Source organism: Aspergillus melleus (genome assembly GCF_016097325.1).
Source record: "Aspergillus melleus strain CBS 546.65 chromosome Unknown contig8, whole genome shotgun sequence".
Lineage (NCBI taxonomy): Eukaryota > Fungi > Ascomycota > Eurotiomycetes > Eurotiales > Aspergillaceae > Aspergillus > Aspergillus melleus.
Genome location: NW_025763377.1, coordinates 586,046 through 610,530, shown reverse-complemented (window position 1 = coordinate 610,530; position 24,485 = coordinate 586,046). Strand labels below are relative to the sequence as shown.

The window sequence follows — 24,485 nt, the reverse complement described above, 5'->3', positions numbered from 1 at the left end:
TCCAAGCTTGGGCAAAGAAATTCGTGTAATTTTCGGCTTGTAGCCTGTAGAATGAGAGGATAGAGACGAGAAATAATGCTGCTCGCCAGTGTGGTAGCGTGAATAATAGAAATCCGGGTAATAAAAAGACGGATATAGATAGAGAAAATGCGTCGCTCGTAGTTTCTTTTTCGTCGCCACTAAACTCATACTGGAATGAAGTTGAAGATCGTATCATCATCTTGCAAATTGTCGCTCGGTGTCGGGGGCGGTGTTCATTTGCTGTGTGCTCACAGTTCGCGAAACGAAGATCATGCGAGCCCCTAATGCTTGCTTGGTCGTTACTCCGTTCCGTTTTCACTCGACGTGCGCAAGGGCATTTCTGGGCCTGACACGGGGGGTTCGTCATGACGTCTACTGGGAGGGTGAAGGAGGTTTCTTCGGTCTGCGAAGGATATCATGTCGGGGTGAGGTCGTTCAAAGGGGCGCTCGGCAGGGTCCGCTCGTGACATCGTCTCCCTATGTCCCAGCTGCAGCGCCTGTGGCGATGGTAACGTCTGTCTCATTTCTGTTGGACGGGGTAGCTCTCTTAACGTCGGACCTATGTCACGGTTGGTTGGGTCTCTTGACCGATCGTCCGCACTAGGCCCAACGAACCCCATCGTCCTTGCGATTGGAGGCGCGTAGCGTGGATCGGGCTGCGGGACTTGTGGGGGGCGAGTGCCGGCCTGGGGTATGAATGTTGCCCCAAATGGCTCGACCCCGGCGGGACTGGTCGGCGCGGAGGGAATCTTGATCTTGCCGGAGCCAGACCGTCGCGGGGGAGGGTATGTTTCTCCCCTAGCTTCGGCAGCTGCCTTGCGACGTTCGGACTCGGCCTTGCTTGGTCGTCCGCGTTTGCGCGGTGGCTCGCCTCTGGTCGCCAAGTTTTCCGCACTCGGTGAGACAAGAGCCGACGCACCACTCTCGCTGCTCAAAGATGCTGTGCTGGCTCCCGCCGGACGAGGCTGGATTGCTCGCGGAGCGAGAATAGGCTTGTCAGCAGGAAAGAGGGGGCGCTTGCGGACATTGCCGCCCTCAAATGGAGGCGCAGGAGGAACCGAGGGCTCGTGCCGTGGTGGAGGGAAAGGCCCCATGCCTGGATTGACTGATGTTTGGACATGTTGACACATGTTGTAGAATGCCAGCTGACAGGAATTCAGGGAACGGCCTAGAGAGATGGTGTCAGCTATCTAGATTAGAAGAACGGTCCAATGCGCCGAGAATGTCAGACTCCATCCAGCAGGAAGAGGGCATGAGTCGCATGGTCTCAGAAGACAAGCAGGAAGGTGCCAGCAAATTTGTACCTGAAGGAAGAGGGATGTCTGTCCAGCTCGGGGAGATATTGAAGTCCCGAATCATCTTCACCAGGTGGCCAGAAGGGAATCCTGCTTTCTTGAGGATTTCCGTAAGTAGGGTGTACTAGACGCATAAGATCTTCCAGTCAGTCCACAGGTTTCTTCGCCGCAGGGGAAGACAAAAGTCCAATACAACGTATTAACTTAAGGAGATAGAACGTTTATCATGAAAGGAATGGAGATAATCCCTACCTTCTCCTCCTCGGTCCATGGTCTTTCCGGTGGATTCGACATATCCAGCAGACCATGGAAGCGAGGATCTCTAGCTTCCCTTCACCATAAACTATGGCAACCAAGAGATCTAACGCGAGAAACCAGACTTCGAACTGGGCACCACTATTGATAAGAGACGCGTCACGCGACTACGACACCAAGAGACAATACAGAGAAAATCAACCGCGGTCCTTCCCTCAAAACTTTGAACCTGTATCAAAGAAGAAAAATGGAAAAGAGCGAACGAAAAAGACCGAAAGCTAGGAAATGGAAAAAAACAAAACCAAGGAGCCTCCCAGGTGCAGCGATGCGTCTACAACGGTGTATAAACACGTGGTTGCTCAGATAGAAATCAGAACATGGGCTAGCAGCACCACGATGACGAACAAAGGGGAAAAGCAGTAATGATAAGGAAGAGAGGAAGAGGGTAAGAGGAATCAGTGCACATGCGATGGACAGTAGACATTGGAGGTCGGCCTAGGATTCATGGATGAGATGCAAGGCGAGATGCAGCACATGAGAAATTCGACCTGGAGATGCCAGCGGCGCAAGCGAGGTACGGATGTACAAGATAAATTCCCAGTCAGTAGAAGCAAAAGGGCGAAATCACGGTTGGTTCTAGGCTTCGAGAGTCGGCGTGGAGAGCGAGAGAGCGAGAGAGCGAGAGAGCGAGCGACGGAGAAGGGCCAAGACCCCCAAAAACCAAAACGAAAGAAAAGAATGGAACCACAAGTGGATAACGGCGCTGGCGGAGAAGAAGACAAGAAAAAGAGAGAGCTTGTCGTTGCTGGAGATAGAATGAGCTTCTGGAACAAACCGTTTCAACGATGCATTGTGGTCCGGGAACACCCCAATGGAACGAATGTATTGTACTCCTTATGGGAGGGCAAAAAGGGGGCTCGGGAAAAGAAACAAAAAAGAACAAAATAAAATAAAATAAGAATACAGATAAGTGGACAGGAAAAATAAATCAAATCGAAACCAAAAAGGGGAAAGACAGAGAGGGAGGGGGGACACGACAAGTGAGAGAAAAGAGCACCAAGTAGGCAAGTAACACTCTATCGCTTTCAAAGGAACTTTTCTGACCAAACGGACTTTTAATTCGGGTCTGCGCAGAAAGAGACCAGTGCAGACACCAGGCATGCGTCCGGCTTGCTAGAGGAAAGCTGCAGGGACTCTCTTCCCTAGTGCCCACTGTGCTGTGCCCTCTGAAATGGGGTTTTTTATTTTTCTCTTCTATTTTTCGAAAAAGAAAAAAGGCCCAGGGAAAGCCACAGGGAACCGGACGGGGTGGACCGGACCAACCAGCCTGGGGTGGATTAGGCCGTGTTCTACCAAGAAAAGGATAGCGTTTCAAAAACGACGGTTTCAGATGATTCCAAGCGTCAAGAAGGATCGGAAGAAAACAAACAACACCGAAGAGGGGCACGTTAGCTCTGGGTTTCCGCATGAGGGCTAAAGAGTTCAGGAGGGGCGCCAAAGAGAAACCAAGAAAGAAAAGAAGGCAGAATAATAAACTGGAAAATGTACAAACAAACAAACAAATAATAAACAAAAAGGAACGGTAGACGGAGGCTAATGATGCATAAAGCTGCGAAACGGTAGGAACCTGGACGGGCGAAGTGATCAAGGGGGCAGAGAGCAAAACAGGGCCCGGCTTGAAGAAATAATGCAACAGCTTGGGGCTACTGTTGTACTCCCTGAACTACGGCAATCACCAAGATTGAGAAAGAGGGGGCCAGGAGGGAAAAAGAAAGGGAAGGGGAAGGAGAAGAGAGGGGGGGGAACGAAACAGAGACGGTTCAAGACGACGTCAACCCGTACAGGCAGGACATGCCGCAAAGGCTTGCCATCTAAATGGGGAAACGCGAGAGTCGCTCGCTTCATCCCACGGGAAACAGCGCAATCCCGATGGTCCAAGAGGTGAGTCCGATTCTGAGATGATTAGTGATGGGTGGAGACTCGTGCCCCAAGACGTTGGGTCGGTCGACGGGCCAGAGTCGACATCGTTGCTCAGAAGTCAGAAAGTCAGAACTGTGAAGCTCCAGTATCAGGAGCGAGGTTCGGGGCTAGCTCCCGCATGCAGATGGTGCGGTCGATCCCGACGGCAGCTGTCGCCTTTGTCTGGCGTGCTCAATTCTCAAGATCCGTAGGGATCAGAGTTACAGGAAGAAAATAGTATTCGTTATGCAGCGGCGTGCATCGGGCCTTCTGACGATAGCGGGAAGTTGGGAAGGCATTCCATCAATGACTGGCACACAGTTGATAGTAGCGGAGCCAAAATGATAACCGCAGAGTGGGGTTCAAGGGCTCCGCAATAGACGCAGACGAAAGCAAAATCCTGGAGGCTGGGTAAAAAAAAAAAAAAGAAAAAAACAATGGATCCCGTTAGTTCCGAAGGTAATGGAAAGAACAGACAGCAAGGATTTAATTCTGGCCAATACAATTGACCATGAAACGGGACTTCTCAATCACGCTAGTAACTTCGGATTGAGGCTAAGGAGGAAGACACAAGGGAAAGAAAGAGAGACAGAACGAAGTATGCATGAGATGAGGGGGTGGCTCAGGGATGGAGGAACAAAAAGAGAATTAATTTTTCAATCAATTTTTTTTTCCTTCGGGGGAGACAAAAGAAGGAAGAGAGGTGTGAAGGGGGGGAAAAATAGAATAAAAATCAATAGGAACACAGAAAACCAAATGCACAGATAAATATAAATTCATCAAAACTTGGATGGAAACGCCAGCAAAAGCGACCAAAATCATGGTGGGAAAGGATACACAGCCCTTGTTTTTTTGGCCCTCTTTTTCGTCGACCGGAGGGGAGGGGCCGACAAGTCGACAGGGAGTCAGGGACCAACTCCGATCAAGCAGAATGGACGAGACATGAGGTTTCTTCATCCACAAGGCAGGCGGACTAATGCCACCACCGCGCTTGTGAACCTGCTAGTGCTACATCGTCGCGGTGGTAGTGCTGAGCTAGGCAGCGTTGCCGCTGGATTTCATTTGACGGGTCGACTGTCGGGTGGTGGAAAGGTATTCTTAGCAGTGGGAATTGCCAGTCAGAGGAGCCGTCGCATTTGATCGATACTAACAATGGCCCATGCACGAGAACCATCGGCATGCAGGAGAAGCAGCGCCCCGCCGATTTGAATCAACCGTCAGTCCGTAGTCCGAGATAGTCCTGCATGGACAACTTGTCAAGGAAGCCATTGGTTGTTTAAAGTTTGACCCATTTTATCCCGAGAGATCGAGGAAGGGGGAAGGGAAAGGTGACATGTAGGATGTAAATGGGGAGGGGGATGGGAGATGGAAAACTGAAGATGAGTAACGAGGATGGGGGATGTACGGAGTAGTCAGGAGAGAGAGAGAGAGGAAGGGAGAGAAGGGGCGGACTCGAGAGTTCCAGCATAACGGAGTAGAGAGAGGGGGAAAAGGGAGGAGGGGAAGAAAAAATAAAATAATCAAGGCGGGTAATTCAGGTACTCCGTAGTACTCCGTCAACCGTAAAGTACCCGGTACCGGTACCTTGGTCAGAAGTCTCGCTCATCATCTGCCAGGCGGGACATCTTTGCCCGCCCCACCTCCCAGGTACCCGTCACGCTTGTCTCGACTCCCATTAGTCATTGCCCGGTCCGTACCATCGAAGTATCCGGTACGATACCTGGTACCTGGGATTGGGGATTGGATTTCGGTCAATTCAAATAGATTAATTGATCGGTCAATCAATCAATCTGTCATCGATCCATTCAATGATTTATACAGGCTCAAGCGATTAATCGGAGGATCGATTTCCGGTTTCCGTCGACGATCTCTCACCTTCATATGAAGTACAGGTACCTGTCTGCCGTCAGTCTGTCATTTTGTCTTAAGGTACAGGTACCTTAGTACATACATACAGTCAGTATGTAAGTAAATGACATACGGACACCTGACTATCCCGGAGCGTCGTTCTCTGCATCAATCCTCCGTAGTCCCCCTCGACCCTTCCTATCCTCCTGTTCGAACGGCTATACTGCCTCTGACACGCGCCTGTGAATCAATCTTTCCTTATATTACCCTCTTGAAACGTATTGATTCCTCCCTCGTAACCTGAACCGATGCCGGTGACACCACCCGTTCATGCACCGTCAAGAATCCGGATGAATTGGGGTCGAGGACAAGAATAGAATCCACTACTACAGTAGGTAATCCACTCATGACACCGACTAGACTGGGCCGGACTGGTCTGGTCTGGTCTGGTCTGGTCTGCCGCTGATTTATTTTCTCCGTTGTGAATTGGTCGCTTAACTCGATCGCCCGCTGATTTTGCGATATTTGCGTCCAATGGTTACCCGCCTGCCGGACTTCCAACGTTTCTCACACCCTTTGGAGACTCTTTTTCCTCCACCATGATATTGCGGTAACTTCTTTACCTCCCTCTGAATTCGGGGGCTTTAGGCGCATTTTTATCCAGGCAAACGGATAAACGATTGGACGTATCGCTCTGCTGACTTATCGCCTGCGTTTCGTCTCATTTTCTCATGCAGATCCTCTCTGATATTTCCCAGCCACCCTTAGATAGAAGCTGCATGCGCAGGATACTAGTCCGATCAATTCGGTCTTCTCGTGGCCTATAATTCCAGGACTCTTCTCGGCGTGCCTGACCTCCGTTGCAAACCAACGGTTCCTCGCCCTTGCTGGGTCCTCATTCTATAACTAGTTTATACGGAGTCCGTCTCGGTACTTTCTCCGGGAAATGCTGGCCTTCGGATGGCTCTTTCCCCAATGGCACTGGCCGTTCAGTTGAAATCTGCTTCAGAAAGCCATGATGTATTCTGATCCCTACTTTCCCGCCAGTCATGCGGTTGACTCCGAAAGTCCTGCGTCAGGCCTTCCAGCCTTGACCCTACAGTTTGCAGCGGAAACGCATCGTTTGTCCAACTATTTCTACGTTGACCAGGACTTAAGTCATGTGAAAACTAAGATTTGATGGTTGTCAATCCGTTTAGGCACGAAATGACCCGACTAATAGCCCTTCGGTTGATTACGCCGTCGTCGTTTTCTTGACACTTTTTGTTTCGCGCCTTCGTGTCGACACGTCCCGCGCTGTACGCGGATACCGGTGAGCATGTACCGTTCAGCCAGTGTATACAAAATCAAAGGGAAAGGGAAGAACAAAGCCCATCTGTTCTCGTGATGCTTTTTACGAGAACGGCCGCAGTCGGTGCAGACTCGGACCTTAAGGTACCGCCTTGGGTTGAAGCCAAACACGCCGCATACTTCCTATGGTTCTTGGAAACATTTCAGAGCGAACAAGGAAGCTCCGCTTGATGGCATATGGCTTCTTGTAACGGCCCAACTCAGGACTTCGAATCCACGGCCGATGGTCACTAGCCGGCCTTTTTGTGTCGAGATTGGCGAAGATCTAACGCATGATTGTGAGAGTTGCGCAGCAAGTGCAAGGACGACTCAGAGGGGGAACCAAATCGTGTTTATTGTCTTTTTTCCCTTTAGCACCATGATATTCTCGAGGACAGTGACAATTGAAGGAGTGAACAACGGTGTGAAGGAATGAATAGCAAGCCGAAGCCCATGCGAGCGAGGTCATCGAGAGCTTTAGAAGCGTATTAAATGTGAAGAATTTCCTGATACTATTTTCATTTTCCTTCCAGATATTTCTTGGCGCGGGTAAGGGAGAGAGAAGGAGGGAAAAAAGAAAAGAAAAAAGAAAAAAAAAAACGTGGAGGGTTGTTTGACGGCGACTTTGGACTTTGGCTGGTTCAACGACCATTTCTGGACTCGCAATTCTTCGCCTTTCTTTCTTTCCCCTCTCGGTCTGCCCGTGACCCCATCATTCTCTCTTCTTCCTCTCCCTCCCCCTCTCTCCCTCTCTTTCCATCACCTCAACTTCTCCACTCCACCATTTTGCCAACTCTTCCGCCAATTCCCACCTTCTCGCCCTTCCACCTCCCCCAGCTACCCTCCCCCAGCGCATTCCCTTGCTGGCTCCGATACTAGGCGCGCGCCGTCCGTGTCGTCATGTTACCCCATGACTACGCGGACCGTCAGTCAGAATCCGTAGCGGATGGGGTGACCGCGATGAAGCTGGAGCCCGACAGTGCCACCGATGCTCCCACCTCGAATGGCGGAGGCGCCGTGATCAAGGATGACCCCGAGAGGGCGTCCCATTCACCACCCACGATCGACCAGAACAATGGGCCAACTGCGTTCGCCGTCAAATCGCGATCTTCCTCTCGCACTCCGATCAAAAAATATGAGCAATCTGATGAACACGAACAAAGCCTCGATGCTTCTGCCATGGAGGAGAGAATCGGGGGCGATATCACCGTCAAATTGGAGCCCGGACAGCCTCCCAAGTTGACTCGCAGCTCGTCCCAGAAGGTTGTCCCGCGCCCGCCGCAGTTGTTCTCGCATTTGCCGGATAGCACCGCAGAAGCTCGGTCGACTTTTGAGTTGATGGAAACTTGCACGTATGCAAACAAATATATGGGTTATACGGAACATGCGATGGAATGCGATTGTGCTGAAGAATGGGGTAAGATTTTTTTTGTCCTCGTTTTTCTTCCCGTACTTTTCACGCGCTCCCTGCTTGGTTTTTCTACCACTCTTGTCACCTCTTTTTCGGACGCAAAAAGATTAGTGTTCGCGAAGATTTCAGTCTTCTCTTTCCTACGCCTGCGTATTCCCTAGTTCGCCTCTCTCCCCCTTACCTCGATAAGTCTGCAACTCTCCGTATCTTAATTTGTATCCTTGCAATTTTGCTTTTTGTTCTTTGACGATGAATCCAGTATACGGATCTTCGCGCAAAAATTTGAGCTCCTCTCTAACGCAAAGCAGACTCATCTATCGGTCAAAATTTGGCATGTGGAGAGGACTCGGACTGTATCAATCGCGCAACCAAGATCGAGTGCATGGGAGATTGTGGATGTGGCCCGGAATGTCAAAACCAGCGATTTCAGCGCAGAGAGTACGCCCCTGTTGCTGTCATCAAGACGGAGAAAAAAGGGTTTGGCCTGCGTGCCGAGGCGGACCTGCGACCGCATCAGTTCATCTTCGAGTATGTGGGTGAAGTGATCAACGAAGGCCCATTTCGACGGCGTATGAGACAGTACGACGAGGAGGGCATTAAACACTTCTATTTCATGTCTCTGAGCAAGGGCGAATTCGTCGACGCGACTAAAAAGGGTAACCTGGGCCGTTTTTGTAATCACTCGTGCAATCCCAACTGTTATGTCGACAAGTGGGTCGTTGGAGAGAAGCTTCGCATGGGCATTTTCGCGGAACGGAGCATTCAGGCGGGCGAGGAACTCGTCTTCAACTACAATGTCGACCGCTACGGCGCTGACCCGCAACCCTGTTATTGTGGCGAACCAAATTGCACGGGCTTCATCGGCGGGAGGACACAGACGGAACGTGCAACCAAATTGTCGAATGCGACGATCGAAGCTTTGGGCATTGACGATGCGGATGGATGGGACACCGCGGTGGCCAAGCGACCACGCAAGAAGAAGATGGGCGAGGATGACGAAGAATACGTGGACAGCGTGCAGCCCAAGTCCTTGGATGAAAATGGCGTTACAAAGGTCATGGCGGCTCTGATGCAGTGCAAGGAGAAGTGGATCGCGGTCAAACTTCTGGGTCGCATTCAACGCTGTGATGACGAGCGGGTTCGCAATCGTGTTGTCAAGATGCACGGCTATCAAATTCTCAACTCGCAGCTGGCCATGTGGAAGGATGACACCAATGTCGCGGTGCAGATTTTGGACATCCTTGATGGGTTTCCTCGCTTGACCCGAAACAAAATCATCGACTCGAAAATCGAGTCGACCATCCAACCACTAACGAGCTGTGGCGAGGAGCGGGTCGAGAAGAAGGCAGCTACGCTTCTGCAGAGCTGGTCGACGCTCGAAATCGGCTACCGCATTCCGCGCATGAAGAGAGATCCAGCCGCCTTCGCACATGCTGTCAATCAGTTCGAGCGACGAGAGACGAACGCTCGTGATGAGCGGCGACGGTCCAAATCACGCTCCCGGTCAAGGTCGCGATCAATCGAGGCCCCCAGGGGGCCTGCCGCTCAGAATCGCGGCGGCGCGCGGGCCTCGCACCATCACGGACCCAGGCCATTCCGGCGTCAATTCAACCCGCTCCCTGCAGGTTGGTTTGCCGCCGAATCGAATGGACGGACGTATTACTACTCGGCGCGTGGCGATACCACCTGGACGCGCCCTACAGTACCGGCACCCCAACCCCCTCCGCCACCCAAAGAATCGAGAGACAAGGCACTGCAAGATATCATCGATGGCATCATGAATGCCAAGGAAAACACCCCGAAGGAGAAGACCGGCACACCAGTCACTCCGCAAACATCCAAACCTACCCCGGATAAAAAGGAAGGCCAGGAGAAGTGGAAGAACTACAGCGAAGAGAAGCGAAAGAAGCTCTATGAAAACACGGTGAGAAATAGTCCGCTTGACCCAGAATCTGCAACTTCTTGCTCATTCTCCTTTCTCTATCAGTTATTCCCTCACGTCAAATACGTTGTGGACAAGTTCAAGCACAAACTTCCGAAGGACGACCTGAAACGTTATGCTAAAGATGTGAGTTCCGAACCACCTCCTTCATAAACCTATGGTGGAATCCTGTTGTTAATCCAGACTCCCGTCTCTAGGTGGCAAAAAAGCTGGTCAATTCCGATTTCAAGAACAACCGAGTGGATGATCCTACTAAGATCGACGAAAAACAGCAGAAAAAGGTGAAGAAGTTTTGCAAGGAGTACTTCGACAAAGCCGTGGTGAAACACCGGGCTTACGAGAAGCGGAAAGCGGAAAAGCATGCGCAAGGAACGGACTCGAAACCAGACGACACGCCCCAAGTCCCCAGTGACGACGAGGCAATGGGGGATGTCAAAATGACCGACGACGAGGGCGATAACGCCGAGGAGGAGACGCCCGCGAGCGTGGAAGATCCCCAGGGGGGTCAGAAACGGAAGCGATCCGGGTCCAACACCGGTGAGGGAATTCCAGCAGACGAAGCCGCTTCGTCTTCTAAACGACAACGTTCTTCGACGCCTCCTCCCCCTCCGCCACCACCGCCGCCGCCGCCGCCGGAAGAGAGTAATGATGACAGCCCTCCCAACGACGGTGAAAACTCGACCGAGCAAACCCAGCCTAATGGAGATTACACGCCGGGCCTGAACGAGCTCGAGCGAGCGCAAATCGGCATCGAAGGGAGGGTATAGCGAGCAGCCCATCATCCTTCTTTTTCCCTTTCCTTTCCTTCTTCCTTTGTCCCTCCATGTTTGCCTTTTTTTTTTTTCCCCTCCTCTACCCCCTATCCCTCTCCTTTGCCCTTCTATTTTGAATGAAGCATTTCGGACGGGAGTTTAGCGGCGTTGATCTTTCTGCGTATCTATTATAATACCTACTTTTCCATTTCTATTCTCTTCGACTCCTTTCTTTTGCTATTTCTCTCGATCTTCATCTCCTTCTATCTCAATTTTCTGTCTTATTCTGCTTCCTTTGCTTTTGTCCTACTTTTCTTATCATTTTCTCCATGTATCGTACACTGTCAATACCCCCCAATATTTGCGCTCTTATTTACTGGTTATGGTTATATTGCATACCCGTTGGAAGAAGTTCCAATCCACAGCAGCAGGCAGGAAAAAAAGCATGGATGAACGGATGGATGGATGGTGAACTGCCTCTCTCTTTTTGATCAATCAGTGTATAACTAAATAAATTTCTTTCTGTTTTTCCTTTTTTTTTTTTTTTTTTTTCTTTTTTGCCTCGAAATTTTGAATTAGTATTGAGGCTTTGATGCTGAATAACTCGAATCTAGAAACCTTACTTTCATCTCGATCGCACTTTTACAAAAAAGGCAAAAAGAACAAGGGAAGTGGTCCACTCAATCAAAGTATGTATTAGAAGATACCTATGTGTACACCGTAGTAGATGCTTTTTTGAATTCCTTCTCTCAACGAAGATATCAAATGTCCAGACATCAAGAGTGAAAAGGAAAGAGATGGAAAAAAAAAAAAAAAGAAAAGAAAAAAAAAATCGCCTCCCCGAAACAATGCGGATATGAAAGACGAGGGACTAAATGAAAAAAAAGTTTTGAAAAGGTCCAGAGCGTTAAAGAAAAATCGTTACAGAAAATAATATTCTCCACCAACTTCTGATCTGAGAAGCTTAGTAGAAACTCTCCACGATACTCTCCTTGTTGGCACCGCCCATGCCGACACCCCGGGGGCCCATCTCGCCCAGTCGGAACACGCTCTCAATCACACTCAGCTCGGTGGCCGTCGTGTCCAGACCCGTCACGGCCAGCCAGTCGTTGACGACCATACCAGCACCCACGACGGGGCTACCGCGGTTAACACTACCGGCGACCAGAGGCACCTGCAGCAGCGAGGAGAGCTCGTCCTGGTCGCGGATCGAGGTCTTGGGGTGCACGATACCGCCCTGGTTGGAGAGGGCCATGTACGAGCCGGTCAGGACGTTGTCGGCGACGGTTTGGCGGAAGACTTCGACTCCGAGGACGTCCGCGATGCTGTAGTCAATTCCTGTCAGCCTCTTCTTTTTCTCTCGAGCTTTCTAGCGTCCCTCTTCGAAGAGAAGTGAATCCTTACATTTCTTCGGTTTCCCGCTCCAGATCCGGATGGATCAATGCCACATGGTCATTGCAGCAGATGACATTTCCCAGCGCCGAGAGACGTTCTTCTATCCGTTGGATCTTCACCGAATCTGGCAGCGTATTCCGCAGGTGTTGAAGTTCCTGATCTGTGGTGGTGGTGGGCACCAAGAGGCCGTTCTTGTTGCTAGCGCGGTGTTAGCTCCCTGCAAAAACGATCACCCCGAAAAGGATCGAATATAGAGCTTAACAAGGGCGGAGGCTGTGCGTGAGGGGTTCGGACATACCCGACTGTTAGACGACCGACGATCCGAGTTCCGGCGATGGTAGCATGGCAGATGGGGATGACATCTTGCAGTTCGGCCTCGAATACACTGCGCAATCGAATAGGTCAGCGATGTGCTCACGGGCAACCGTCCGGGCGAGTACAAGAAGTTGGCAGTACCTGTAAAAGTTCTCGGAAGCTCCAATGGCGACAATCGCATACGAGTTGGTAAGTCGGGAGAAAACACCGACTCTGTCGGAAGATTGCTTGTTAGCGGCCTGGAGAATATTTCTTATGCAAGGCGTCGGCATGCCAGGATGTCCGAGGACAACTCACTCGTTGGAGTTCTCAAATTGAGCGCGGACAGCCATGATTCTATCGGGGTTAGATTGCAGAGAAGATTCGGAGAAAATGGCGAGGGAGGTAATGTAAGATCGGTCGACGGAGGGCCCGCGCAAGGCAGATGTGCGAGGTAGGGTGGAGGAGAGGGGTGCGCAGAAAGGCGGACAGGTGGACAAGGCTGTGAATGAGGAGTTGAAACCAGCGCAGTCGAAGAGGAGTGCGAGGGAAGATATAAGCAGGTCGAGTCGATGCCCGAGACCAGAATCTTTTCCGTTGTTCAGGAAATCCTCGACGAGCCCCGCGGCGCTAGTCCCGATTGGGGTGAGGAGTCATGCGGCGAGTCATCATGATCCATCGTTAGTCATCGCTACTTCCTCCTAGTCAACCGAGTACTCCATTGTAGTGAGTTCACTACGCAGATCTCCGTCAGACAGGCGGAATTCTAAAGTTAGAACTGGAATGAAGAACAAGGCAAAAAAAATGTATCATATCGAATCAACAAATCGCTCCAGAAACAGTGCAATATTATCATAGCCATACCCAACCCAACGCAAAATTCAATAAACCAAACCAAATATCCCTCTCGCCATCATCTCGTCAGCTCCGCCAACCCCAGTCCGCTAGTCAATATGGCGGACGTGGTCCCGGAGGAGGATGAGGCGGCGGATAATACAGATGCGAGGGATGATGCCCGGCGAGATATCCCGGCAACGGCGGCCGCTGGAAGTTCGAGCCCGGCGGCGGCGGCAGCTGAGGGGGACCGCTCCGGGATGCGAAGGGGTCGGGCAGTCCCAACTGCTCGTTAATCGGAGGAATCTGCTGCGCCGCAGGTAGAAGTCGACGCGGCGCTTGGCGATGGGGGGTGGGAGGAGGAAGCACAAACGATCGCGGATCCGTCGGCCCATGAACCACCTGCGATGGAGGAGGCTGTGGGGGCTGCGGAGGCTGCGGGAGAAGCGTCCGATGGGCGGAAAGGCGGGGCGTGGCCTGGACTATCGAGGGACGAGGGAGCTCGGCGGCTGCTACATCGGCCAGGGCAAACAATGCCGTCGGACGCACAGCGGGAGCAGCAGGGGGGTGAAACTCCCGCCCCGGTACTCCACCGCTATGGCGCACTTCGACGATCCCCGTTGCCTCCAAGAGCATATCCACAATCTGACGAGCAGAGAGGCCACCAGCGCCGGCGGTGTCGCCGATCTCCTTCATCTGCGGGTCAATATCGTCGCCCAGTTTAGCCCGTTGAACGAAATCCTCCCAGCCATGGTAGCCTCGATCGTAGGCGGCAGCTCCTGCCGTATCTCGGACAGAGGAAGAATTGAAGCCTCGGATGAACTCCCTCGCAGGGGGGACGATGGGCCCCCGCTCCGGCTCCGTCTCGGAACCGTCCGTCTACACGTTCATGCATCAGTTGATAGCTCCAAGTGATGTGGGATCTGTAAGAAATGGCAGGGCTTACTTCAGTGTGCTCGTCATCCTCCGCCGCCCGGCGGCCCTCCACAAAAGCCATGTAGTCTCCTTGGCTGGCGTAGAAATGCTCTGTCTGGATATACCGTGCCGATGCCTGCAACCGATGACTGTCAGCAAGCGTCTCGCGACGATCAGGAAGCGGAACACAATCACTTACTCTGAACCTCTCTTCAATAGCTTCCTTGTTAGCGGCGAATATCCGATTCTCTTGCTCCACTTTGAGCTCGTACTCTCGGCGAAACAACTCCTTCCTTTCTCGAAGCCTCTCTTGCAGGAGATCGTTGATCTCGTCGTACTCGGGGACATTCTTATGTGCATTCTTGTCTCGAGCGAGCTTTTTCTCCGACTGATCTGCCAGCACAGCCAATGCTAACCGATGAGCAGCTGCCACTTTCTTGAACGCCTTGTCAAGTTCGCGCTGCCGATCCCGGAGCTTTTGAGTGGCTGCACTTGGGGACGGGGAGCGTTCGAGTTCGACATCACTCGAGCGATCGAGCTGACGACCCGTGCGGCCTCCGCGGGTACTTCGTGTACCGCCACGCCCACGCCGGCTTGCTGCGAAGCGTGCTGCTGCTCTGCTACGCCCGCCGCGCCCTCGCCCCCTCACACGACCACCCCGTAACGTCTTGCCGCCAGCAGGCCCCGTGGCAAGTTCAGGGGTCGATCCCTCAATCTCCTCTGTGATCTGCCGAGATTCACTGTCGGTTTTAGGTTCCGCGGCACCGTCATCCGGCGTTTGCGACTCTGGTTTGTCTGTAGGGCCGTTTGGCAACTGATGTTCCGAAGCAGGCTCCTCCTCTTCCCCTTCCTCCTCATTCTCCTCCACTTTGGGCTTCTTGCTAGGGGAAGCAACGGGACTGGCAGTACGGTGTGCAGCCTCGTCATTGTCGGCCTCCGAGGGTCTAGGTTTCCGAGTTGCCAACGGGCTGCTGTTCGTTTTCGTGGTAGGGCTCACGGCCTCTTCGGTCATAGATTCACCGAAGTCGCTCTTCTTCTCCTGGGACTCGGCACCCTCGCGGCCACCTTCTGCGGGCTGGGAAAAAGTAATCGTCAGATTCCGCGAAGGTTCGCTATCCAACGGTTTAGAATCCTCGACAGTTTGAGGGACAGCGGGATCTGGAGAAGGTGCTTTGGGCAGCCTTTCCGCCGGATCGGGCAGTTTAGTCTCGTCCAACATTTGTCGACTCCGTTTGCGAGTCCGGGTTCCGGAGGCAACGCCTACGGATGGACTTGCCTCCTCGGGCCGCTTGATCACAATATCTGCCTGAGAGACATTCTCACTTGCGGCCGGTTGGGGCTGCGGTCGCAATCGAGCCGACTGCCTCGTCGTCCGGGGAGTTTCTTCGACCGTCGGGCCCCGCTTGACCCGTTTGGCCCGAGGAGTTTCCGGGACCGTTGATGAAGCCGTGCCATCCGGCGGAGCCGGGGCGGCCGGGGCAGCAGGTGCAGCAGGGACGGCGGCCCGCGTTCGAGAAGCACGGGTCTCACGAGTCGTACTCGTGGAACTGCTTGCTACCTGGTTTGCGGCAAAGCTTGCTGCATTGTTGGCAGCTGTGCCTGACGTGGATGAGCGGCGAGTCTTGAGCGTGATGATTCGGGATGGGCGATTAGGCCCATTCTTGTTGGTGGTGGTAGGGGTATGAGTGTTGCTTTTGTTACTATCAGTTTGGTGGGCACGTGCGTCCTGGCTTGCACGCAGACTTCGCGTCACGCGAATGTGCGAAGTATCACCAACAGTAGATTCTATGCTTGTAGTGAGAAGATGTTCATGAATGGCAGAAAACGCCCGGCCAACTTACGATTAGTGCTCAGAGGGGTGGCTGGAGGGCCGCCAGCCGGGGCTGTAGTTGACCCTTTGGTGGCCTCAATCTTACGCTTGACCCCGCCCATCGCGATCTTCTGCGACTTTATGTTAGTACCAAAGGTGATGTAGAAGAACGTCCCGAAGGAAGAGGGAGGGAAAAGTCCCGGTGAAGGATGGATGGGCGGCAAACGTAGATAGACGGAGTGGCAGGAAGACAAGAAAGGAAGAGACGCAAGGTCAACGAGATGAGCAACCGCAGAATACGCCCCTTGGAGATGAAACGCTGACTCAATAACTTTAAAAGGATGTTACAAGACAACGATGGAGCAACAAGGCGAGAACCCGAGATATACTGGGAGATCAAGTAGGGATAGGAAAATGGCAAGGGTTGAATAAAAGAAAGCAAGTGAAAGGGACTAGACGAGCAGGCCGGAGCCATGGACAGTACAATGCGAAGGAAGCGAGAGAAGGGTAGCTAGCTGCTGTGGGAATGGGGAGCAGAAACACAAGACAATAGGAAGGGGGAAGTGAAGGGGCAATAGAGAAAAGGAAAGAAGCTCGATGGTGACAGGAAGACGGAAACGGGCAGGTGAATGGTAGTGATTGTGATGATAGATGGATATTCAGATATGGAGACATGGAGATATGGCAATATGGAGAAATGCGGCAAGAAGAACGTGTCGGGGTCAGGGAACAGAAGGGGGCAAAAAAAAAAGGAAAGGGAAAGGATGAAAACAAGAGAAAATGAAAATGGCAGAGAGGGGAGAGGAGCGAGAAAGCAGACAACAGAATCACCTACCGAAGACGAAGATGCGACAGAGCATACACGGGAAGAACAAGCCAGAGGGAAAGAGTAGAAGGGAAGAAGAGATGAGCGAAGTAGAGAGTAAAGACTAAAGAAAGTAGTGGAGGAAGTCAGAACGCGGTTCGGCCAAGTGGATCCGCATGTAGATTTTAGTCGCCGGATGAAGTAGTCGCAACACGATGCCTTGCCATGGAGATGGAGTCATGGACACTGACCCGGGAATGCTTTCACTCACTTTATTCTCTCTACAAGGGATAAGAAAAAAGAAAAAGTCTGAAGCTCCGACTTGTAGTTGATAGTTCTTCCTGCAGAGGTAGATGAACGTTGTTCCGATAGGGGGGAAACGTTGTAAAGAAGGGGAAAGAAAAGGATGATCCCAGCGATTCAAGACCTGACGGAGCTGAGAGAAGAACAATACGGCAGAGTCAATGGAATCCAGCGATTCCTACAGCTGGAGGGAGAATCAAAAGGGGAGAAAGAGTAGGATGCGAAAGGCGGAAGAAACGGAGAAAGAAGTAAGAAAGAAAAGGGCGGATTTAGTTCGGGGGGTTTGGAACCAGAATGCAGGATTTTACGAAGTGTCCGGGGAAGGAATTCCGATCATGAAAATCAATTCCAATTGTAATTGGAAAGGAACGGGCGAAGAAGAATAGAAAAAGGGCAGAGGGGGAAGATCGAGGAAGAGAGAGAGAGAGGAAAAGAAGAGGAAGAAAACGCAAGGGAAAAAGGTGAGTTTTTTCTCTCTCTCCCACTGGTAATCAAGAATTAAGAATAAAGGTAATGGGCACTCTCGGAGAGGCTCTCCTACTTCCAACTCTGCCACCTCCCACTCCTCCACCAAGGATTAAGACATTGAATGTGTTGCTTTATAATTTATTCTGTTATTCTTCTTTCCCTTGTATGTCTCATGCGATCTCATCCTATTTTCTACTTCTCGTCTATACGGTCGTTAGGTCCTTTGTATTACCCGAACCGTGTCCTCCGTATACTCCGACAATTGTGTTGATTCTCATGTTTCTAATGAATTACCATAATTATTATTATCACCGATACTGAGTAATACAGATGAGAAATGATGCGATGACTGCGATGACACAAACCCAGTCGACCCTCGATTAAACCACGTTATGTAGGACCATACCGCAGTCCAAGTGGATCTCCAGATATATATCTATGGAAACCGGGGCGATTCCTACGAACGCCGTCAGGAAAGAAACACCTCTCCATCTCTTAAACCTCATACCGCTAGTCGGACACTCTACTAGGCACTACCACCCCGACCGCCATTTAAACATCTCACCGTCACTTCCACCCCGTAGGTAGAAAATGGAGACATCCAAACGCTCCCGGCCGCCCGCCCTCAAGCCGCCTCGCATCGAGATTGTCACGAGATTCCACAGCCTCTTCCCCAGCATGTTATCTCCTGGCGTAGAGGTGGCACGAGAAATGTTGTACACGCTGCCCAGTCGACGTCGCACAAGTCTGCAGGTTGTCGAGACATCGGGTCCAACCCCCCCTCCTTAAGGGAATTAGAATTCAATAAATAAGGACTTGGTCGGTTTTTGGTCTATTAATTCATCTGGTTGACTAATTTCTATAATCGACGACTGGCTAAAGGACAGGCTATGGTAAGACAAAAAGGTTAAAAATAAACAGATAGAACACCGCCCGCGCTGCACATCCAGGATATCTAGGAAACAAAGGGGAAACGGTACAAAGAAAAAGAAACAGGGGGAAAAAAATAATATTGTATGTTTACATCCACTCCATTCCACTCCACTCTCTCCCCCCCACTCCACACCGTAGCTCTAACTCTCATGAGGGGATTCATGCAAATCATACTTTTTCTCGTACCGGGTGAGGCTTCTCCGGACGTCGGCGGCCATGATAAAACCGGGCATGACGGGCTCCAGATTAGAACCCTGTTTCTTGTCTCCGGTGGGCACTGACCCTTGTCCCGACGCGTCTTCGAGCGGGTTCGTTCGTTCAAGCATGGGGGATCGACTGCGAATGCTATGAGACCGGAGCGAGTTGGTGGACCGCACGCGGTTGAGGGTCTTCACCGAAATAATCTGTCCTGCGGCGGGTGATGCAACGACGACGGTGCCGGGGGTAGGCGTCGGGGCTGGCGACGGACTAGCCACGCGAAACAACGGATGGATATGACTTTCGTCCCCTAATGTCAGCGTTGGAGCAGCTGATCCCCGGGATATCTCCGGTTGGAGCAAGTTGCTGGTCGGCGACGACCGACCAGACGAGGTCCGCAGGAGGAGGCTGTCCAAAGACCGTTTGATTTCGGAGTGCCTGCGTTGAAGCTTTTGCGAGGGCTCTTCTGGGCCTCCGCTGATCTTGTTGCGGATCAAGGCCCCCTCGGGGTGGGACAAATATAGAGGGTTTAGTTCGAAAGAACTGCGCTTCGATTCTAGTTGTGTCAGGGTTCTGCCGGAGTACCGGTTGGATATCAAGGATGCTGCACTCGAGGCGGATGGCTGAGCTGAGGCTTGGAACTCCCGGCTGGTCTTACGCTCCTCCTCGCGCTGGGATTCCGTGATGACCAGCGATGGTGTCTTGGATGGGCTGCTAGGCCTGACGCTGGTGTTGTCGGGGAGGATTTCGAGCTCCTGCGAGAACGAGCTAGGCCATTCGGCGCGGTGTCCTCGTCTCGACATGGACATCAGGAGGTATCCTCCAAGGAGCCCCTGACTTAAGACGGAAATGGCCCATACCACACAGCGAGCAATCATCAGGCTTCGCTGCTTCTCGGTAAGGTGTGACTTCTCAGCCACCATGATGGATTGGACAGCACTCCACGCTATCGCCCCCGCGGTGACCCCGGTGGCTAGCGAGAAATAGGCAATGGCAATGCCATAGGTGATCGCTCTCCAGCCTTTCCACTGTCTGCGGAGTCCATTCTCAATATCGGACACCCAGATTAAAACCAACGCGAAGAGTGCAAGGCAGCTAACCACACTGAGGCTGACAATGGCGGACTCGATGGCGGTTATGTGAGACGGGAGAGATTTGGCGAAGGCATAGCATATTCCATCGAGTATCATGACCGTGAATGTCGACGCCAGACCGATCGTTCCCAGAATGTAGGCCAGTGAGGCCCTGCATCTGATGAAACTCATGGGAATGGTGAGCTCTGAAGAGGTAGAGTATATCCCTGAGGACCGAAGATGGCACAGTGCACTCTGGACTGACGAAGAAGTCCAGGAACGACCGCGAGGTTTGTAAAGAGAGAGCCGTGTCAATTAGCAGTGACTGTCTGTGGTGATGTTGATTACTCTGAGCGACATATGAGGGTAAAAGGTTGAGATATCATCAGTGGTCAAGGAAAGTCTTCGTCATAGTCACATCAGGATCATTATCGGGCAAATATCAGGTAAATCTCGTCGCCAGAATCAGGAACTGATACGAAAGAAATGCCTCGAGCGAGAAATTAATACCCAGAGAACGGCCAACAGAGCCTAAGGATGGACGAGGGGACGACTGGGGTAAATATCCGACTAGGTAGAATCCTGTAACTAACCCAGCAGGCCGGAAGGACCGAAAGTATATCTATCAGACTAAAAAGAGAGTGACGGGGGGAATCGGTTCCCCGAAAGTATTTGGTTTGTGCTGCATGGAATTATTCGAACGAGACCAGGATTAACATTTGGGAGGACAGGGGGGGCGTTATTGATATGGGGCTGTCAGTGTCCTCCATCAGGGGATCTAGAAAGGGTATGGTAGGTAGCAACAAAAATAAAATCATCAATAAAAAAAAAAAGGCCGATAGATGGACCCGACATTTCGACCTAACGCCATGTATATACTTACATACATGGCCATGTACGCACTCCATACAGTACGACATATGTACGCCCATGAAAAAGCCCCTTGATTCCACTCCATGTTCCATATCGAGTTACATGCACAGGAGCGTGTTCCCTAATATTCACGAGAATATCAAGTACAGGCCGATATTTCTCACTCGCTGGCAATCGACTCCCATCACCCATGCGTCCTTTCATCGCCCACGCAACCCAGTCCACATGTCTGAGAAGCCGTGTGCGAGACGATTCTTGCCTCAGTCCTCCGTTAGAAAGCTCCATTCAAACAACGAATGATCGAAGGTTCGGCAACCAATCTCGAGACAAAATTAGATGTGCATGGAACACGTCCAGAAAACAATTTGTCAAGACTGGGTGGCTTCCTGTGCGAGGCGGCCGGGACGATCACCAGTATCCCGGAATGGCCCTAAACAATCGATCATCCGCGATGATTCCAGGATAGGATACGGATAATGCTGACTGAGAAATGCCTCCGATCCTTAAAATGTGATATGTCGTACGGTTCCGAGGTGCGATGTGATAAAATCGAGTCCAAGTTGAAAGAGAGTAACGACATCGAAGCAGCTATCGATGCGCCCAGTGAGAGAGATCATGAGTGGACCGAACAGAAGACTTGAATCAACTACCCGTCCCGACACAGTAGTTTCCCATTAGCGTGAGTAATGTGTTGGAGGATGATTGTTGGAGCCCGCTTGGTGTTTTCTCGACAACCCCACCGTGAGGAGCCGGTGTGATAGATCGATGAGATACATCCACCCGGATGGGCTTTGGCCCTTGCCACGCTGAAGAGTGGACAACAATGGTAGTTGAGAAGAAGAAGGGATGTCGAAAAGGAAAGAAAACAAAAATACGGGATTCCAGTTGGGATGAACACGGAACCAGTGGCGCATTAGCCTGTCCCAATTCATCAGATAGGATGAACGTATCGATCGTTTTCGCTCGAGGCAATGAAATGAATTGCCCATGATTTGCCATAGCACGCGTCGCTTGAGGTTCAAGTCCAGATAGGACAGATTCACCTTCGAGTACATAGCATTTTCAGCTCATCTGAATCATGGTATGCATGTAGATCCATGACGCTCTAAGGTATCGTATACCTAGTTGTGTTTCATCCTTCTTCAGCCCCTCCATACTCCCAGAGGCAGATCGATGTCATAGGGCTGCCAGGTCCCAGCTGAAGATGCAACCCCGTCCTGCAGAGCTGAGGTTGCAGATTGAGAGAGAGAATAGACAATGGAACAAAACCATCTCGGACTAGTCATTCACTATAGAAGATAGAGTACGGAGTACCGTGACTACGGGTGGCGTTTCCTAGCGAGGGGGCGTGACTGTGGCGGCAAGGCAGAGTGTGGCTGGGCTCCGGCGTCACCGCCTCCAGCTTTCTCCTCCTCGTCATCGTTGTTTCTCTCCCACTTGCCAGTTCTTTCGCAGTCGATCTGATCCATCCTCCACCCCGCGATCCTCCGTTTCCTCGATCCATTGCCATTCCGCCGATTCCATCAAGTCCATTCTATCATCATCCCTTCCACCTTTAGGTCTCTTTTTCCCTCTCGCCTTTCAAAGCCATCTCTTGTCTTCCGGTGGCGCAAGATGAAGCTCACGTTCAAAGTATGCTGCAGCCAACCCTCCTTCCCCCACCCCCATCCTCATCACGCATTCGGCATCTGACCTGTGTCTACCCTCCTTCTCTAGGATCTGAAACAACAGAAGTTCGTAATCGATGCAGAGCCATCGGAGACGGTAAGTCTGCTGTCCCTCTTTCGTCAGGAATCGTTCAGTGCGGGGCTGAGCGACATGATAGGTCGGGCAAGTGAAGGAGAAGATTTCTCAGGAGAAGGGTTGGGAAGTTCCTCAACTGAAGCTTATCTACTCCGGTACGTTTGCAACTCTTCTCTTTTCCCATTTCTGTTGATTCAGATTGATGGACGATACGGCGCTTGTGCCAAGGTCCTCTCCGCATCCATCCTCTCGCTGACGCCGTTCAACTTCTATAGGAAAAATCCTTCAAGATGACCGAACCATCGAAACATATAACATCGAGGAGAAGGGCTTTATAGTGTGTATGGTTTCGAAGGTAAGCGTCATGAATTCATGTCCATACCGAAGCTCCCCCGACTGATCTCGTTGCTTCGCACAGCCCAAGGGTTCGTCCTCCACGGCCACTCCTTCGCAAGTTCCGTCCACACCCTCAAGAGCCGCTGCCTCGACGCCAGCTGCACCTCCCCCTCCTCGGGCCCCCCCTGCGAACACTTCTGCCCCGCCTGCCCCCGCGACCCCGTCTCCGGCTGCCGCCACTACCACCCGGTCTCAATCGTCGTTCAGTGACCCTTCCGCACTGTTAAGTGGCTCCCAGAGCGAGCCTGTTATCGCTCAGATGGAGAGCATGGGTTTCCCGAGGTCTGACATCAACCGTGCGATGAGAGCGGCGTTCTTCAACCCTGACCGTGCTATTGAATATCTTTTGAACGTGAGTCGAAATTGCCTATGCCCCAAATATTTCGTAAATAACTGGGGCTAATGCTTGTTTGTCTCCTTTTCTTTGTCTCACGCAGGGAATCCCAGAGAGTGTTCAACAGGAGCAACAGCAGCAACAGCAGCAGCAACAGGCTGCCGCTGCCGAAGTTGCCGCCACGCAGGAGGCACCTGCTACTGGAGAAGATGTTCCTCCCACAGCCGGGACTGAGGAGCCAGTCAATCTCTTTGAAGCCGCTGCCCAGGCCGGTGGCCAGGAGGGCGGACGTGGAGCTCGCAGCGGAGGTGCTTCAGCAGCTGGCGGCGAACTCCCCAACCTTGATTTCCTCCGGAACAACCCACACTTCCAGCAGCTGCGACAACTGGTCCAACAGCAGCCGGCGATGCTCGAGCCCATCCTCCAGCAAGTTGCCGCTGGCAACCCTCAAATTGCGCAGCTCATCGGACAGAATGAGGAGCAATTCCTTCAGCTTCTGGGTGAAGATGACGATGCCGCGCTGCCTCCCGGCACGCATCAAATCCACGTGACTGAGGAAGAAAGAGATGCTATTGAACGTGTATGTACCCCCCCCCCCCCCCCCCCCCCCCACCTCGCGCTTTGGAAACAGCTCGAAGCTCACCTAATGCTAGCTCTGCCGTCTCGGTTTCTCGCGGGATCTGGTCATCCAGGCGTACTTTGCTTGCGACAAGAACGAGGAGCTGGCCGCGAACTACTTGTTCGAGAACCCCGACGACCCCGACGATCTATGAGACCGTTCCTGGGACTCGGCCGCAGGAGGGTTAGGCATACGAAGTGGCGATTTTCTTTTGTTTTAATTCTTCCTTCATAACGATTTTTGCAATACACTAGTCTTTCTGATTTTCTCCGGCAAGGCCTCCACCTTCTTCACCCGATCAGGTATGATCGAGCGTCTAAGCATTGTGAGCGAGCTGGCCGTCACCTCGTTGTCGCGATCAAGAACATTTGCAGCCCGGTGTATCTATCACGTATGACCCTTTTTTCCTCTTTTCCCTTTCCCCTTTTATTTTCTTTTTCTTCAGGTGTGACGTTATTGTCTACCCCTAGTTAATGGAGCAAAATGAAATGAGATATTCTGATTAGTCCAGACACCTGCTTTACAGGCGATTACTGTACGGTGTAGAGAAGTAAGTAGTATTGCGAAGGATAAACAAGTGGAAACACACTTGTACAGTTGTACTCCATAGTGGACTTGCTGCTTCAATCACAAGGTGTCGTATAACACTAGGTATGAGAGATAGCTAGCTATGCCTGTGG

The 24,485-nt window shown here is 51.8% G+C and overlaps 8 protein-coding genes across 8 annotated transcripts; 3 read left to right on the top strand and 5 right to left on the bottom strand.

Annotated features, from left to right (window-relative positions):
• Window positions 1–320: 320 nt before the first annotated feature.
• On the bottom strand, window positions 321–1,610 carry LDX57_012318 (putative AT DNA binding protein; the record flags this gene model as incomplete). The annotated part of the gene is made up of 3 exons (XM_046094057.1): window positions 321–1,189; window positions 1,326–1,440; window positions 1,569–1,610. The coding sequence occupies 3 exons, from the start codon at window positions 1,608–1,610 to the stop codon at window positions 321–323; spliced, it is 1,026 nt and encodes a 341-aa protein (XP_045950036.1).
• A 368-nt stretch (window positions 1,611–1,978) lies between these two features.
• LDX57_012317 (uncharacterized protein) lies at window positions 1,979–5,011 on the top strand. The gene has a single exon (XM_046094056.1). It carries the CDS (start codon window positions 2,076–2,078, stop codon window positions 2,517–2,519), a length of 444 nt encoding a protein of 147 aa, XP_045950035.1. The 5' UTR covers window positions 1,979–2,075; the 3' UTR covers window positions 2,520–5,011.
• Window positions 5,012–7,607: 2,596 nt separating this feature from the next.
• set2 (SET and WW domain protein) lies at window positions 7,608–10,827 on the top strand (the record flags this gene model as incomplete). Its single annotated transcript, XM_046094055.1, has 4 exons — window positions 7,608–8,124; window positions 8,427–10,042; window positions 10,106–10,186; window positions 10,258–10,827. The coding sequence occupies 4 exons, from the start codon at window positions 7,608–7,610 to the stop codon at window positions 10,825–10,827; spliced, it is 2,784 nt and encodes a 927-aa protein (XP_045950034.1).
• A 949-nt stretch (window positions 10,828–11,776) lies between these two features.
• On the bottom strand, window positions 11,777–12,854 carry TIF6 (translation initiation factor 6; the record flags this gene model as incomplete). Its single annotated transcript, XM_046094054.1, has 5 exons — window positions 11,777–12,137; window positions 12,217–12,405; window positions 12,506–12,592; window positions 12,664–12,735; window positions 12,820–12,854. The coding sequence occupies 5 exons, from the start codon at window positions 12,852–12,854 to the stop codon at window positions 11,777–11,779; spliced, it is 744 nt and encodes a 247-aa protein (XP_045950033.1).
• Window positions 12,855–13,449: 595 nt separating this feature from the next.
• On the bottom strand, window positions 13,450–16,182 carry LDX57_012314 (uncharacterized protein; the record flags this gene model as incomplete). The annotated part of the gene is made up of 4 exons (XM_046094053.1): window positions 13,450–14,214; window positions 14,282–14,386; window positions 14,450–16,035; window positions 16,092–16,182. The coding sequence occupies 4 exons, from the start codon at window positions 16,180–16,182 to the stop codon at window positions 13,450–13,452; spliced, it is 2,547 nt and encodes an 848-aa protein (XP_045950032.1).
• Window positions 16,183–18,709: 2,527 nt separating this feature from the next.
• On the bottom strand, window positions 18,710–20,032 carry LDX57_012313 (uncharacterized protein; the record flags this gene model as incomplete). The annotated part of the gene is made up of 1 exon (XM_046094052.1): window positions 18,710–20,032. The coding sequence occupies one exon, from the start codon at window positions 20,030–20,032 to the stop codon at window positions 18,710–18,712; it is 1,323 nt and encodes a 440-aa protein (XP_045950031.1).
• Window positions 20,033–21,387: 1,355 nt separating this feature from the next.
• LDX57_012312 (uncharacterized protein) lies at window positions 21,388–21,768 on the bottom strand (the record flags this gene model as incomplete). The annotated part of the gene is made up of 1 exon (XM_046094051.1): window positions 21,388–21,768. One exon carries the CDS (start codon window positions 21,766–21,768, stop codon window positions 21,388–21,390), a length of 381 nt encoding a protein of 126 aa, XP_045950030.1.
• A 251-nt stretch (window positions 21,769–22,019) lies between these two features.
• On the top strand, window positions 22,020–24,364 carry RAD23 (putative UV excision repair protein (RadW)). The gene is made up of 7 exons (XM_046094050.1): window positions 22,020–22,345; window positions 22,430–22,477; window positions 22,539–22,611; window positions 22,732–22,811; window positions 22,875–23,204; window positions 23,290–23,766; window positions 23,840–24,364. Exons 1-7 carry the CDS (start codon window positions 22,328–22,330, stop codon window positions 23,957–23,959), a joined length of 1,146 nt encoding a protein of 381 aa, XP_045950029.1. The 5' UTR covers window positions 22,020–22,327; the 3' UTR covers window positions 23,960–24,364.
• Window positions 24,365–24,485: the final 121 nt, after the last annotated feature.

Coding starts and splice junctions, on each gene's coding strand:
- LDX57_012317 (XM_046094056.1), top strand. CDS start 2,076: ATGGATGAGATGCAAGGCGAGATGCAGCACATGAGAAATTCGACCTGG.
- RAD23 (XM_046094050.1), top strand. Junction 23,205..23,289: donor CTATTGAATATCTTTTGAAC/GTGAGTCGAAAT, acceptor TGTCTCACGCAG/GGAATCCCAGAGAGTGTTCA. Junction 23,767..23,839: donor AAAGAGATGCTATTGAACGT/GTATGTACCCCC, acceptor ACCTAATGCTAG/CTCTGCCGTCTCGGTTTCTC.